Raw genomic sequence first — 16,049 nt, forward strand, 5'->3', positions numbered from 1 at the left:
CCCTGGAGCCAGGCCTGGGGTTGGGGCCCGTGAGCGAGCGCCTGGTGGCCGGGCTTTCGCCCATGGGATCCGGCCGAGCCCAGCCCGAACCGGATACATGGGCTCGTCCAACTGTGGACCCACCACCCGCAGGAGGAACATGAAGGGTCCGGTGCAATGCGAATCGGGTGGCAGACCAAGGCGGGAGCCTTGGCGGTCCAATCCCCGGACAAGAAAACTAGTTTTTGGGACATGGAACGTCACCTCGCTGGCGGGGAAGGAGCCGGAGCTTGTGGCAGAGGTTGAGCGGTACCAGCTAGATATAGTCGGACTCACCTCGACACATTGCATTGGCTCTGGAACCCGAGACCTGGAGAGGGGTTGGACACTCTACTTTGCTGGAGTTGCTCCGGGTGAGAGGCGGAGGGCTGGGGTTGGCTTTTTGTTAGCCCCGAGACTCTCTGCCTGTGTGTTGGGGTTTACCCCGGGGGACAAGAGGGTAGCTTCCTTGCGCCTTCGGGTCGGGGAACGGGTCCTGACTGTTGTTTGTGCTTATGGGCCAAATATCAGTTCAGAGTACCCACCCTTTTTGGAGTCCCTGGGACGAGTGCTAGATAGTGCTCCATCAGGGGACTCCATTGTCCTGCTGGGGGACTTCAATGCTCACGTGGGCAATGACAGCTTGACCTGGAGGGGTGTGATTGGGCGGAACGGCCCACCTAATCTGAACTCGAGCTGTGTTTTGTTATTGGACTTCTGTGCAAGCCGCAGTTTGGCCATAACGAACACCATGTTCGAACATAAGGATGCCCACCGGTACACTTGGTACCAGGGCAGCCTAGGTCACAGGTCGATGATAGATTTTGTAGTCGTATCATCTGACCTGCGGCCGTATGTTTTGGACACCCGAGTGAAGAGAGGGGCGGAGCTGTCAACTGATCACCACCTGGTGGTGAGTTGGATCAGATGGCAAGGGAACATGCCGCGTAGACCTGGCAGACCCAAACGCATAGTGAGGGTCTGCTGGGAACGCCTGGCAGAAGAACCTGTCAAGACGGTCTTCAACTCCCACCTCCGGCAGAGCTTTGACCACGTCCCGAGAGCAGTGGGGGACATTGAGTCCGAGTGGGCCTTGTTCCACTCTGCGATTGTCGAGGCGGCTGTTGCTAGCTGTGGTCGTAAGGTGGCCGGTGCCAGTCGTGGTGGCAACCCCCGTACCCGCTGGTGGACACCAGAGGTTCGGGGAGCCGTCAGGCTGAAGAAGGAGGCCTACAGGGCGTGGCTGGTCTGTGGGTCTCCGGAGGCAGCAGACAGGTACCGGATAGCCAAGCGGGGTGCAGCAGTGGCAGTTGCCGAGGAAAAATCTCGGGCGTGGGAGGAGTTTGGTGAGGCCATGGAGAAAGACTATCGATCGGCTCCAAAGAGGTTCTGGCAAACTGTCCGGCGCCTCAGGAGAGGAAGGCAGCAACTCGCTCACACTGTTTACAGTGGGGATGGGGAGCTGCTGACGTCAACTGAGGCTATAGTCGGACGGTGGAAGGAATACTTTGAGGAGCTCCTCAATCCCACCAATGCGCATTCCGAGGAGGAACCAGAGCTGGGAGGCCTGGGGATGGACTGTCCGATCTCGGGGGCAGAAGTTGCTGAGGTAGTCAAACAACTACACAGCGGCGGAGCCCCGGGGGCGGATGAGGTTCATCCTGGGTATCTCAAGGCTATGGATGTTGTAGGGCTGTCATGGTTGACACGTCTCTACAACATTGCGTGGTCATCGGGGGCAGTTCCTAGGGAGTGGCAGACCGGGGTGGTGGTCCCCATCTTTAAGAAGGGTGACCTGAGGGTGTGTTCCAACTATAGGGGGATCACACTCCTCAGCCTCCCTGGAAAGGTCTACGCCAAGGTACTGGAGAGGAGGGTCCGATCGATAGTTGAATCTCAGATAGAGGAGGAGCAATGTGGTTTTCGTCCTGGCCGTGGAACTGTGGACCAGCTCTATACCCTTGCAAGGGTGATGGAGGGGGCATGGGAGTTTGCCCAACCAATCCACATGTGCTTTGTGGATTTGGAGAAGGCTTATGACCGTGTCCCCAGGGGCACCCTGTGGGGGACGCTCCAGGAGTATGGGGTGGGTGGCTTTCTGTTAAGGGCCATTCAGTCCCTTTACCAGAGGAGAGTGAGTTTGGTCCGCATAGCCGGTAGTAAGTCGGACCTGTTCCCAGTGAGGGTTGGACTCCGCCAGGGCTGCCCTTTGTCACCGGTTCTGTTCATCACTTTTATGGACAGAATTTCTAGACGCAGCCGTGGTGTGGAGTGTGTCGAGTTTGGTGGCAGGAGAATCTCGTCTCTGCTTTTTGCGGATGATGTGGTCCTCCTAGCTTCATCCAGCTCTGACCTTCAGCTCTTGCTGGGTAGGTTCACGGCCGAATGTGAAGCGGCTGGGATGAGGATCAGCACCTCCAAATCTGAGACCATGGTTCTCGACCGGAAAAGGGTGGCTTGCCACCTCCGGGTCGGGGGAGAGGTCCTACCTCAAGTGGAGGAGTTTAAGTATCTCGGGGTCTTGTTCACGAGTGAGGGTAGGAGGGATCGGGAGATCGACAGGCGGATTGGTTCTGCATCTGCAGTGATGCGGACGCTGAGCCGATCTGTCGTGGGGAAGAGGGAGCTGAGCCAGAAAGCCAGGCTCTCGATTTACTGGTCGATCTACATCCCAATCCTCACCTATGGTCATGACCTTTGGGTAATGACCGAAAGAACGAGATCGCGGATACAAGCGGCCGAAATGAGTTTCCTCCGTAGGGTGGCCGGGCTCAGCCTTAGAGATAGGGTGAGGAGCTCGGACATTCGGGAGGGACTCGGAGTAGAACCGCTGCTCCTCCGGATCGAAAGGAGCCATTTGAGGTGGTTTGGGCATCTGGTCAGGATGCCTCCTGGACACCTCCCCGGGGAGGTGTTTCGGGCATGTCCTGCCGGCAGAAGGCCCCCGGGTCGACCCAGGACACGTTGGAGAGGTTACATCTCCAATCTGGTCCGGGAACGCCTTGGGGTCCTGCCGGAGGAGCTGGTGGACAAGGCCGGGGAGAGGACGGCCTGGAGCTCCCTAATTGGGATGCTGCTCCTGCGACCCGGACCCGGATAAGCGGAGGAAGACGAAGACGAAGACGAAGACGAAGACCTTCGCTGCGTGTTTTTAAAGAGCAAGTCAACCCCTACCAGAGTCTAACTCCACTCCCACTTCATGTTTGAAAAATGCAACAAATGCTGTTGCCTGGCAGACCGAGAAGGCGGAGCCGCTAACAAATACACACACACACAGGCTCACGACAGCATTGTGACATCATAATGTACCAGTTTACATCACAGCATACCTCTTAGCCAATAGCGGTGGCAGATTTAAATTAAAATACAGTGCAGAGTTTTTACCTGACGATGGCACAACACTGCCAGTTTTAGGCAGAATATTTAAATTTTAACTAAGATGCACTGAAGTGCCAAATTATTGACTACAGGTGTCTGCAGCACGATTAGTGTCATGAACTCCTCCTCTTAACCTCCTCTGCGGGCCTGGCTGGCACTGCACTCCAGCTCCCAGCATCCCTGTCACCGACGCTTCCCGGTGACGTCATCCCGCTGAACCTATTTAAGGACCTGTCACAGCTGAGCCGGCACTCAGTCATCATCTCACGATAGACGCCAACCTATTGTAAACGACTAAACCTAATCTGCCAACTCTAAAGACCATCCGGGAAGAGAACTTCCCACACTGTAAACAGTCACGACCAAATACCAGTCTCTCCGCGCCTGGGTCTCCAAGCCACACTCCAGCTCAGCCGATCGTACCTGACAGGATGACTGAGTCTCGAGTAGACCCAGCGGAGATCGCACAGCTGCGAGCAGACGTGGCACAGCTGCTCAGCCGTGTAGAACGCCAGGAGGCGGAAAACGCCCAACTTCGAATAGAGAACAACCAGCTTCGTGCTGTTATGGATCGCCAAGCATCCAAATTAGATTCTGACACCGAACTGGTCGTCCAACTCTCCTCGGCACTCCAACGTCAGGAATCTGCCACTCCTAACACTGTGGAGCCGTTTCTAAGTCTCCCCGACAAATGGGATGGGATTAAAGGATCCCCAGAGGGCATGTTGGCCGTCCTGTCAATGACTTTCGAGTGTCAGCCGGCATGCTACCCGACTTCCTGCTCTCGCGTTGCCCTGTTAACCTCCCTGCTGACGGGGCGAGCCGGTGAATGGGCGGCTGCCCTGTACAACCAGAAGTCTCCCGTGTGCAACGATTATGAAACCTTCGTGAAGGAACTGAAGAAGGCATTTGTGCATCCCAGCAGCAAGGTCGCAGACGAGACACGCCTGCTCCAGCTTCGGCAGGGCTCTCAGACCGTGGCCGAGTATACGTCACGCTTCCGAACCACCGCTGCCCGTCTGACCTGGGGTGATGCCGTGGTGAAGGCTGTGTACTTGGAGGGATTGTCACCTCGCATCCGGGAGGGCATGATCGGACACGAGGCCCCGACCTCCCTGGACCAGGCTGTGGACCTGGCTCTCCAGCTGGATCGCTGCCTTCTCACCAGACCAGGAGCGAGGGCGGTTCCCATACAACCCAGAATGTTCCCCCGCCGTCAGGAGAACCAACCCACGGAGGAACCCATGCAACTGGGTCATTTGCCCCCCGAGGAACGGGCGCAACGTTTTCGGGAGGGACGATGCGCCTATTGTGGGGATCTGGGCCATCCCCGGGCAACATGCCCCATACGCCCGGGAAACGGTTCCTCCGGGTCGGTGTAGGAGCGGTCAAACCCGGAGCCTCCATTCATGCAGCTCCTCATCACACCACCCTCCCGGTCTCCTTCCAGCTGAGCCAAGGACCGGTCCACCTGGTGGCTCTCCTCGACACCGGAGCTGCAGAAAGCTTTATCGACCAGGGGTTGGTCAACCGGCTCAAGATTCCACTCACTCTCCTCGATCACCCCGTTCCCGTCACTTCAGTGGACGGTCGCCCTCTCATGCCATATCCTATCACGCACCGAACCCAGAACCTCCGGATGACCATCGGAGAACACGTAGAGACCCTTCATTTCTTGGTCATTCACGCCCCCACGACTCCTCTCATTCTGGGTCATTCCTGGTTCCGCCTCCACGACCCTCACATCTCCTGGTCCACCTGTCAAGTCATGGCGTGGGGTGTTAACTGTCGCCTTCATCATCCGTCTCCAGGATCACAGCCTAGGGAGACACCACCCAAGGATGTGGATTTAACACTCCTTCCACCCCAATACCACGATTTGGCTCGGGTCTTTGCAAAGGAGCCTACCACCAAGCTGCCTCCTCATCGCCCCTACGATCTGGAGATCAGGCTTCAGCCCGGAACCACCCCGCCTCGGGGTCGGCTGTTCTCGCTCTCCCCGGCAGAGACCCAGGCGATGGACGCTTATATTAACGAGGCTCTCCGGAAGGGGTTTATCAGACATTCCACGTCTCCTGGGGCGGCAGGGTTCTTCTTTGTGAAGAAGAAGGAGGGTGACCTCCGGCCCTGTATAGACTATCGTGGGTTGAATAAAATCACCATCAGGGACCGCCATCCTCTCCCTTTAATGAGCACGACTTTGGATGCCACCGCCCAAGCCACACTGTTTACCAAGCTGGACCTCCGCAGTGCATACAACCTCATCCGCATAAAGGAGGGAGAGGAGTGGAAAACCGCTTTTATTACACCCACTGGACATTATGAGTACATTATGAGTACGTGCGTGAATACACCGCTGCATGCGACACTTGCGCCCGGTCTAAGTCCTCCACCCAACCTGGAGCCGGGGAATGGCAACCGCTCCATGTGCCCAAAAGGCCGTGGTCGCACATAGGTGTGGACTTTGTCACGGGGCTCCCCGCTGCCGACCACCTGGACACCATCCTCACCATCACCGACCGCTTTTCAAAAGCTGTGCACTTAGTGGCTATGGCAGGGCTCCCCACGGCTAAGAAAACAGCGGAGCTCCTCCTCGATCATGTGGTGAGGCTCCACGGATTTCCCCAGGACGTGGTGTCTGACAGAGGACCCCAGTTCATCTCACGTTTCTGGAAGGCTTTCTGTCGGTTGGTGGGCGCTTCCGCCAGTCTGTCGTCAGGCTATCATCCCCAGACTAATGGTCAGACGGAGAGAGCAAACCAGCAGCTCGGGCGTTACTTACGCTGCTTCGCCTCGTCTCAACCGTCCACCTGGCCTCGTTACCTCCTGTGGGCGGAGCTCTCACACAACCTCCAGACGTCCTCCGCCACGGGTCTATCACCCTTCGAGACCTGCTACGGATACCAGCCCCCTCTTTTCAACCATCAGGTGCCGGAGGTGGAGGTGGAGGTTCCGGCGGCTCAGGATATGGTCCGCCGCTGCCGTCTCGCTTGGATCAGGGCTCGCGCCGCCATCACCCGGGCTAATACGAAGTACTCCCGACAACATCGTCGCCGCCACCGGCCCGGCCCTGTGTTCCAGCCAGGTGACCGGGTTTGGCTCTCTACCACTAACCTCCGGTTGCCGGCTGGTTCCAGGAAGCTGTCGCCCCGCTTTTTGGGACCCTTCCAAGTCCGAGATGTCCTTGGTCCGGTCGCTTACCGGCTGCGCCTCCCTTCCACTCTTAAGGTGCACCCGGTATTCCTCGTCTCACAGCTCAAGCCGGTGGTGTCGTCTCCCCTCCATCCGCCTCCGGCCCGGGTGCCGACGCCCCGAGATGTCGATGGGGACCCCGTTTACACCGTCCGCAAAATTCTGGACGCCCGCGGCCGGGGCCGTGGATGGCAGTATTTGGTGGACTGGCAGGGTTACGGTCCGGAGGAGCGTAGCTGGGAGCCTGCCCGCTCGTTTCTGGATCCTTCCCTGTTGGCTGATTTCTGGTCTCGTCGCCCTGGGCCTTCTGGAGCCGTCCCTCGCGGGGGGGTGTTCCTGTCATGAACTCCTCCTCTTAACCTCCTCTGCGGGCCTGGCTGGCACTGCACTCCAGCTCCCAGCATCCCTGTCACCGACGTTTCCCAGTGACGTCATCCCGCTGAGCCTATTTAAGGACCTGTCACAGCTGAGCCGGCACTCAGTCATCATCTCACGATAGACGCCAACCTATTCTAAACGACTAAACCTAATCTGCCAACTCTAAAGACCATCCGGGAAGAGAACTTCCCACACTGAAAACAGTCATGACCAAATACCAGTCTCTCCACGCCTGGGTCTCCAAGCCACACTCCAGCTCAGCCGATGGTACCTGACAATTAGACACTCATTTATTTAGTTTATCAGCAAAAAAAAGTTTATTTGGGGGTGACTTGCTTTTTAAGAGTCGTTCGAAAACTCATTTTTATCGTTTAGCTTTTATGTGACTTGTATGCTTTTATGCTCCCTGTTTACATTTTGTATGGTGCTTTTATGTCTGTATGTTGTTTTTATCTTTTTTATTGCTATCTGTGTTTTTACTGTATTTCATGTTCAGCGCCTTGGGCTCCTGCAGAGGCAGTGGAAGGTGCTGTACCAATAAAGATTGATTGATGATGCACATTATAGAAAACAGTTTTCACTTTTGATTCATAAGCAACGTATTACTATTTTGGTAGAGTTGATTTTGTATTTTAAATCTTTTTCATTGTTCGGTCAAGTGTGTGTGTGTGTGTGTGTGTGTGTGTTACATTTTAGTGTATGGTGCCTTTTCAGTTGACATATTTGATTTGTGATTTGTTTTTGGAGAAGCAGAGATAAGCAAAGGTGAGCAGGTGCATTTTTTTGATAAAATTATTTAACCTCGTAAAAACGTTCATATGCAAACGACCAAGTGTTAATGATCCACACATAAAAACTTTGACTGTTAAATTTTGAAAGTATTGATAAAGAGTACTAGGAAATTGGTTATCAGCAGGGGCCATTTGTGGGTCACTACAGTTTACAGTAAAATAAATGAAAAATCAGAGATGTATTTTTTTCACAAACGTACTTGTTGGAGTACGTAGAGCCGGTTACTGTTGACCAGCAGGCATGATATAGTGACAACAACTTTTACAGTGTAGGAGCTACAGACATTTCAATGATTTAAAAATTCAACAAAAATCAGACAAGTATGTTTTCTAAAAAGTAAATGCTGTAAATGCACAGTTAGAGATTATTTTTTAAATATTCTGCAGAAAAACTACAGAGGTCCAGACCTCGATGTCCTCAATGGTAGATACGGCCATGGTGGTGTCTAATAGTGGGTAAATGTTTTATTTTTACTCACGCAGCTCTACACAGATTTCCATGGGATCAGAAATCAAAACCTGCAACACTCCTGTTCTTGACTGGACCTGTAGTCACCTCAACATCTGATGCTGTACAGAAGGAGGAGGACAGAAACTTCAGCAGCGAGCTCTGAAGAAGACTGCAGTAGTAGTTGAATGTGTTAAAGAAGAATGGTGGTGAAGATGACCTCCATCCTACAAAACCCCTCCTACCCACTGCGTTCCACTGTGGAGACCATGGACAGCTCCTTCAGAGGCAGACTGAGACATCCCAGATGTGAAACAGAACGCTACCGTAGGTCTTTCATCCCCTCTGCAGTAAGAGTGTAGAACTCCTCAGTTTAAGCTGTACTGGCATGATCCTGGTACACAATAACACCAATGCAGTATTCAGTATGTGTTCAGTATTTGTGCAATACCAGATTTACGTGGTATGTCTGTGTCCCTTACAGCATGCTGCATAGTTCTGGAACCCAAGTTTTTTTTTTATTTGTAGTTTTTAGTGGTCGAAGGTTACAATAATAGCTTACTGCCTATTTGTTATTATTTCTCTTCAAATGATTCTGGTGAGTGCTGGTGCTGCTGTAACAAGTGAGTTTCCCCACCGTGGGATCAATAAAGTCTGTTCTATTCTATTCTATTCTATTCTATTCTAACAATCACTTTCTGCTATGATTAATAATGTATCTTCCTTCAGTGCATGTAACAACTCTGGGGTGGTTTTTGATTTAAAAAGAATTCATAAACAAGTTGACTCATGAGTCAAGTAGTTTTCATACCTCCAGATTTTTGAAGAGAAATCATAACAAATAGGCAGTAAGCTATTATTGTAACCTTCGACCACTAAAAACTACAAATAAAAATAAAAAAACTTGGGTTCTAGAACTATGCAGCATGCTGTAAGGGACACAGACATGTAAGTCTGGAATTGCACAAATATTGAACACATACTGTCACGAACAGAACTCGGAAGACCTGAAGACGCCAAACACAATGAGAGTAAAATAAAAAGTCTTCATTAGGATGCAGAGTTACCGGAGTTGGGCGAGGCTGGAGACAGAGTCGGAGAGGAGGCGAGGGTCAAAACCAGATCGGACATGCAGATACGGGGAACAGGCAAGAGGCAAGGCTGAGGACAGGCGAAGGTCGTGGAGGCAGGCAGAGTACAAGGCAGGGGTCAGGAGCAAAAACGAGGTCCGGAGGCAGAGGTCAGGCAGGGTGGATGGCTGGAGAATTTACTGGCACAAAGGTTTCAATAATCCGGCCGGGAACTGGTGGCTGACTGGCATTGGCGGTTCTAGGGGCGGGGCCACAGGGGCACTGGCCCCTGCTGAAATATGATTGGCCCCTGTAGTGCCCCTGTCCTGTCACTCATCTGTCCTTTGTGCGGTGATGAGATTATAGGTGGATGCAATTCCGAGTCCAAACACTAGTGGCCGTGTGGCGCTAAGGAGCAAAATAGTGTGTGAAATCCAACAGAAGAAGATTTGAAAGGTTCCAAGAAGGGAGAACTTTTCAACCGACATCGGATCTGATGAGAGTCCACGTTATGAGGAGTTTGTTGGTAAGTCACGAATCACTGTTTACTCACAGTTGCCATGTAAGTCAAGTCTGACAATAAGTCCAATGGAAAGCAATGCCGACATTAGTTAAAGGTAATGTTAAAAAGGGCTTGTGAAAAAACGTTAGCCCTTGCTAATCCATGTACTTCTTTTGTAATCTGCATTTCGTGTGTTAATAGTTGGCACTGTCTGATAGAGAACATGAAAAGAAAGGGTCAGATACAGGCGGGAATTCTGCAGTTTTTTCCCAAGAGAGTGAGTGTGTCAGTTGGTGAGAACGAGCATGGAGATATCAGAGAGAGAGCCGCAGGAGGCTGTAGACCAGAGGCTGGAACAGGGCAAGGGACCTCCATTCCCCCTTTATCAGGTCAGAAAGAATATAATCTTTATTGTGCAACAGTCATGTCAGATAAACACGAGAGACAGCCTCTTGTAGGACATACCATGCTGGGAAATCACATAGACTGTACATATACAGCGTACGTGTAATATAAACGCGCCGTGGCGGCATGGTGTTGCGGGAATTTTGTGGCATTTGTGCTGCCACGGTTGATACTAATATCACCGCAACGCCGGACTTGTGAATGCATATTACAACTTGGCGCAACAGAAGGGGGTATCATGATCACGTGGGCAGTTACTGCCGAGCTCCGGCCGGCAACTATATTAAAAATGAAAGTAAACATGGGCCGTAAGTTTGGCTTTTCTAAACAGAATCAGCTGAGATGATGGCCGGGGAGCCTCTCCGTAAGAGTTGAAGCTCAGATCACCAGAGACTGCACGGGGACAGACACCTTCTGGAGCGGCTTGTTAAAAAAGTTTAATGAGTGTGGCTTTGATCGCAATAAAAAGCAAGTTATGTCCAAGATAAACTGAAGTCCGTGGCAGCGCAGAGACCGCCCCCAAGCTCCCTTTTCACCGCCATCGCATAATCTTTTGTAAAAAGATCATGATTGCACCACATTATCCAGCAGGACGGACTGACCACTTATAAACGACCTAATGCTGCCCATTGTGTTCTGCTTATAATTGAGGATAACCCATTCCCATTTTATCTTGGAGCTGATCCAGTTAATGTGGAGTCATTTTCTTGCACAGAAAATTTGCATTGAGCTTTTTATATTTATCAGTAATAATTGGGTCAGTTATTCCAAGCACCAAAAATAAAGGATTATTGTTTAAATTGATAGAAGTTGTTAATCGTGACAAATCATTAGTGGCAAAGTTGCTTCCCTTTAGTAAATGATTTTACGTTTCTCAAAGCATCTTTCCATTCATCATCAGTAATGTTGCAGTTAAGTTTCCTTTCCCACAATTCCTTCAAGGTTTCCCTAAATTGTGACATTTTGATGTATTGTAAAATGTGTGGGAAAAGTCCTTGTTTGAAACACTGAATTTTCTAATTGGTTGATTAAGTAAGGTCAAGGTTAAGTTTTCCAAAGAGATTTTGTGTTTTGGATATTCCTTTGTTAGTCCAACTTTTCCTGCCATTATTCTAGGTAAAAATAAAAAAAATCACCATTATCTCAAATTTGTTAAATGATGTTATCTTGTACTAATGGCACATATGTTTACTGAATTCTTCCGCTTCATGGTGATGTGGTTTACTATAACATTAACATAATGGATTTAAATTGTATTGGTTTCTTTGTCTACATCTACCACATCTCATCTTTATAGTCCAATCTTTCAAGTCTTCAATTTCAAATAAATAAAAATGTGGTCTCATAGAAAACAAAGTTTTGGCTGGATTTACCTGGAGTTTGACATATATTTGTATTTTAGCTGCAAACTGGGACAAGACTCTCTCCAATTTAGACAACCAGAGTGAAGTTAATGACTCAACCTTCCATCCTGCTGGGCCACCAGAGTCACCAATCAATGCTAATCCTGCAGGATCAAATGGTAAACATTGATCTTTGAAAGTAATAAATGCTTGTGTATGTATTTGGCTTATGTTAGATAATTTCTCATTTGCTGTTTTCAGACATCTTCCAGTGTGATGCACAGAATCCTGCGCAGACATCAGAACGGTGTTCTGTTCCAGTAGGACCTGGTGGTGTGCTTCTCATTTTGTAAAGGCTCTTTAAATTTAATTGAATTTTGCAGTCAGTCACTTGCAGATTCTGAATGCCATGAATGTTAAAGGTTGAGAGATATAAGCAACTGACTCAGACTTATTTAATTGACTTCCCACCAGACATTTCCCAGTCAAGAGCAGAGGGTCCTGTGATATTCTTCTGGTGTTTTTTCCACACACAAACATATTTTAACCTGATATTTGTGGCTTTGCAAAATAAATTGAATGCTAAAATTTCTCAAATGCTGTGTGTGGTTGTATTTTGTCAATGTACAGTAAAAATTGATGTACAATTGCATTGATGTTTTTCAACATGGTGTTGGGGTAAACTGTATCTACCATACAAAACTGGGAATAGTATGCAAGTATGTTGGACTGTTCGTGGCCCCTCTATAAATATTGTGGCCCCTTGATGGCCCCACCCTCAGAAAAATCCTAGATCCGCCACTGCTGACTGGTGAATATATATATTTGCTAAGCGAGCAAGATGGCGCCTGTGTTCGGCCATGCCACTGCTCGACTCCTATTTTTGATTGTGTTCACAATATACGCGGTCATTTCAGCCCAATTTTCATGTGGCTTTGTTTCTGCTGTACGGAGTTACGATCGTGGTTCTCTTCTTTGTATAAAAGAGTCTATGGAGTTCCTCTTTTATGAACAGCGCAAGTTCCAACAAACATTTCCGCCTCCGTTTGTTTGTTCACCCGACTCACCTGAGTACCAGCTGGTGTGCCGCGCCCCAGGCAGAAAGAGGAGATCGAGGAAGCGGGGATGCAGGTCTGGTGTTCAAGTCAAGCAGAGGCTGGCTTCTTTGGGAGTCGCAGCTCCGGATCGCCCGTCCAGGTGTTTGCGGAGGATCCCTTGTGTCGAGCGGCGCTGTGGCGGCGGGACGCTCCCCCCGTCATCCTTCCGGATCGTCGCGCCTGGTGTCCTGCACCCGGTGCGGAGTTGGTTTTCTGACTTGGATGTGCTGTTACCTTGCAGCCCTGTGTTTACACCGGTGGATCAGCTGATGCTTTCCCGGGTACGCTGGAGATCACGTGATCGCGTCTCCTGCTTACGACCGATCCTGCTGAATTCAGCTCCTAAGCCTTTGACAGCTCTCTCCTGCCGGTTTGGCCTGTTTAATGCTCGCTCTATTGCGAATAAATCATTCTCTTTGAATGAACTTTTCTCCAGTCAAACTCTGGATTTTATGTTCTTTACTGAGACATGGCAGAGAGAAGGTGAATATATTCATCTCAACGAACTCTGCCCCGCTGGCTGCGCTGTTTTTGGGATGCCCCGCCCCTCCCGCCGCGGAGGAGGTCTTGCAGTTGTTTTTAAGGAGACTTTTATCTGCAAAGTGTTAAACACTCAAGCTTTTACTTCTTTTGAATCACAGACAATCAAGATTGGTTCATCTATTCCATTTTACTGTGTGCTGATTTATCGCCCACCTGGACCAGCCACAGCTTTTCTTAAGGATTTTAGTGATTTTTTATCTTCTATCATAAAGCTGGAAAATGTTTTAATTCTGGGAGATTTTAATATTCATATTGATGACAGCACTTCTGGCCCAGCAGTGGAACTTTTAACAATGACTGAATCTTTCAATTTTGAGCAGCATGTCTCTGGCCCCACCCATCAAAAAGGCCATACTCTAGACCTTGTGTTTTCCCTTGATCTGAATATTTCCAATCTTTGTGTGAAGGATGTCCACATGAGTGACCATAGCTGTGTTTTATTTGATTTACACTTTAATCTTGAGTCTACGCCTTCTGTGGTCATCCCACAAAGGCGCATTATTTCAGAGAATACAGCAGCTAGATTCATTGAGATGTTTGACTCCAATTTGTTTTTGGAATCTCAGGATGTGGACAGCCTTATTCACAGCCTAAATAGTCGCTGTAAATCCATTTTGGATGTGGTTGCTCCTTTTAAATCTAACAGGGTAACTCGGAAACCATTTTCTCCTTGGATAAATGACAGCATTCAGAACTTGAAAAGACTGTGCAGGAAAACGGAACGCCTGTGGAAGTCCACTAAACTCGAGGTCCATAGGCTGTACCTTAAGGACCTTATGCTTTCTCTAAATGAGCTGATAAAAAAATCCAGGTCTGAATACTTCCGCAAACTGATTATCCAAAACAAGAAAAAAACCACAAGTTTTATTTGACACTATTAGCTCTATTGTGGCTCCTGCTGCGCCTCTTACACCTGTTTTCAACAAAGCAGATGCAAACAAATTCCTTAATTACTTTGTTGATAAAATTCAAAATATCAAAGACAAACTCCCATCTTTTCAGTCATGTAATGATGATATTGATGAACTCCCTGCGCACGCATGGTCCTCTTTCTCACCTGTAACACAGGATGATATTTTAGCTTTGGTAACCACAATGAAGCCCTCTTTTTGCCTGGCTGATGTCTTACCTTGTAAACTCCTTTCAAAAGTATTTGATGCCATTGGTCCCTGGGTTACCAGAATGTTTAACCTGTCCCTTTCTTCTGGCGTTTTCCCTAGCTGTTTTAAACATGCTTTTGTGGAACCCCTACTCAAAAAATCTAATCTGGATCCAACAGATCCTAAAAATTTTAGACCGATATCAAAACTCCCTTTCCTGTCCAAAGTCTTAGAGAAAGTGGTATCTGAACAACTGGTTTCCTTCTTACAGGATCCCAATATCTTTGACAGGTTTCAGTCCGGTTTCCGTAAGCGCCACTCTACGGAAACTGCGCTGCTTAAAGTGTCCAATGACATCTTGATGTCCGCAGACTCTGGGAAATGCACGGTCCTAGTTTTACTAGACCTTTCGTCCGCATTCGACACGGTTAACCATGAGATCTTGCTGAGTAGGCTCCGCGAGTTGGTTGGGTTGTCAGGTTCTGTCCTGGCGTGGTTTACATCCTATTTATCCGGGAGAAGCCTAAGTGTCTCAGTCAACCAGATCCTGTCTGACCCAACTGATCTACGGTGTGGAGTACCCCAGGGCTCAGTTTTGGGCCCGATTTTGTTCTTGTTGTACATCCTTCCTTTAGGAAACCTAATCCAGGAGTTTGCCGATGATGTTTCCTATCATCTCTTTGCTGATGATCTTCAGCTTTATTGTTCTTTCAAGCCTTCTGACGTTAAAAAATTGCATTCTTTATTATCATATTTTGAGCGAATCAAACAGTGGCTCGGTGCAAATGCCTTACGGCTGAACTCAGACAAAACTGAAGTACTGGTGATTGCCCCCGATGATGCTGCTCCAGGGATTCACCAGCAGTTAGGTGATCTGAGCTTGTCTGTAAAACCTACCCTTAGAAACCTTGGAGTTTTCTTTGACAAGGGAATGTCTCTTGAACATCACGCAAAGCAGTTAACTAGAAACTGTTTTTACCACTTGAGACAAATTTCTAAACTCAGAACAATGGTGTCTAAAGCTGATCTTGAGTTGATTATTCACGCGTTTACATCATCCCGTTTAGACTACTGTAATAGTTTATTTTCTTGTCTAAACAAAAAAGAGCTGTCCCGCTTACAACAAGTCCAGAATTGTGCAGCTAGAATTCTGACCCGTGACAACAGAAGGGCCCACATTACCCCCATTTTAAAAGCTCTTCATTGGCTTCCTATCACATTTCGCATAAATTTTAAAATTCTTGTGCTGACTTTCAGAGCGCTGCATGGTCTGGCTCCATTGTATGTTCGAGACATGCTCTGCCCTTACACGCCTTCTCGCAGGCTGAGATCTATGGATCAAAACCTTTTAATGGTCCCACTTACTCAGTTCAGGACACGAGGAGATCGCTCATTCCAGGCCGTCGCTCCTAGGCTCTGGAATGAGCTACCTCTGTCTTTACGCTCAATCGACTCAGTTGATGTTTTTAAGAGCAATCTTAAAACCCATTTGTTTCTCCAGGCATTTTAAACTTAGTCTCATTCAGATTGGTTTTATTTGACACTGTATATTGTGGCTGTATTTTACTGTATTTATATGTTGTTGCCTTTTAACTTGTGAAGCACTTTGTGACCTTTTTGTCTGTGAGAGGTGCTATAGAAATAAAGTTACTTACTATATAGCAGGGGAAGCAGGTGTGAGTGCTGAGCTGAGGAGTCAGGAGCAGGTGGAGTGGATGAAGCTGATTGCAGGAACAGGTGAGATGAATGGAGTTGATTGTGATGCTGACTGAGGTTGCTAGGGA

At 49.0% G+C, this 16,049-nt stretch overlaps 1 protein-coding gene across 2 annotated transcripts; it reads left to right on the forward strand.

Moving 5' to 3' along the window:
• The first annotated feature begins 9,264 nt into the window (after nt 1-9,264).
• LOC139065128 (uncharacterized) lies at nt 9,265-14,596 on the forward strand. Of its 2 annotated transcripts, XM_070547884.1 has the most exons (3): nt 9,265-9,801; nt 11,585-11,704; nt 11,787-14,596. In XM_070547884.1, the coding sequence occupies exon 3, from the start codon at nt 12,367-12,369 to the stop codon at nt 14,035-14,037; it is 1,671 nt and encodes a 556-aa protein (XP_070403985.1). In that variant the 5' UTR covers nt 9,265-9,801; nt 11,585-11,704; nt 11,787-12,366; the 3' UTR covers nt 14,038-14,596. The 2 variants fall into 2 exon arrangements, with proteins under 2 accessions (XP_070403985.1, XP_070403986.1); XM_070547885.1 differs by having other exon boundaries at nt 11,585-14,596.
• The last annotated feature ends 1,453 nt before the right edge of the window (nt 14,597-16,049 follow it).

Source organism: Nothobranchius furzeri, unplaced genomic scaffold (genome assembly GCF_043380555.1).
Source record: "Nothobranchius furzeri strain GRZ-AD unplaced genomic scaffold, NfurGRZ-RIMD1 Scf091, whole genome shotgun sequence".
Classification (NCBI taxonomy): domain Eukaryota; kingdom Metazoa; phylum Chordata; class Actinopteri; order Cyprinodontiformes; family Nothobranchiidae; genus Nothobranchius; species Nothobranchius furzeri.

Bases quoted from the DNA above. Each gene is read 5' to 3' on its own strand.
- LOC139065128 (XM_070547885.1), top strand. From the start codon at position 12,367: ATGGCGCCTGTGTTCGGCCATGCCACTGCTCGACTCCTATTTTTGATT.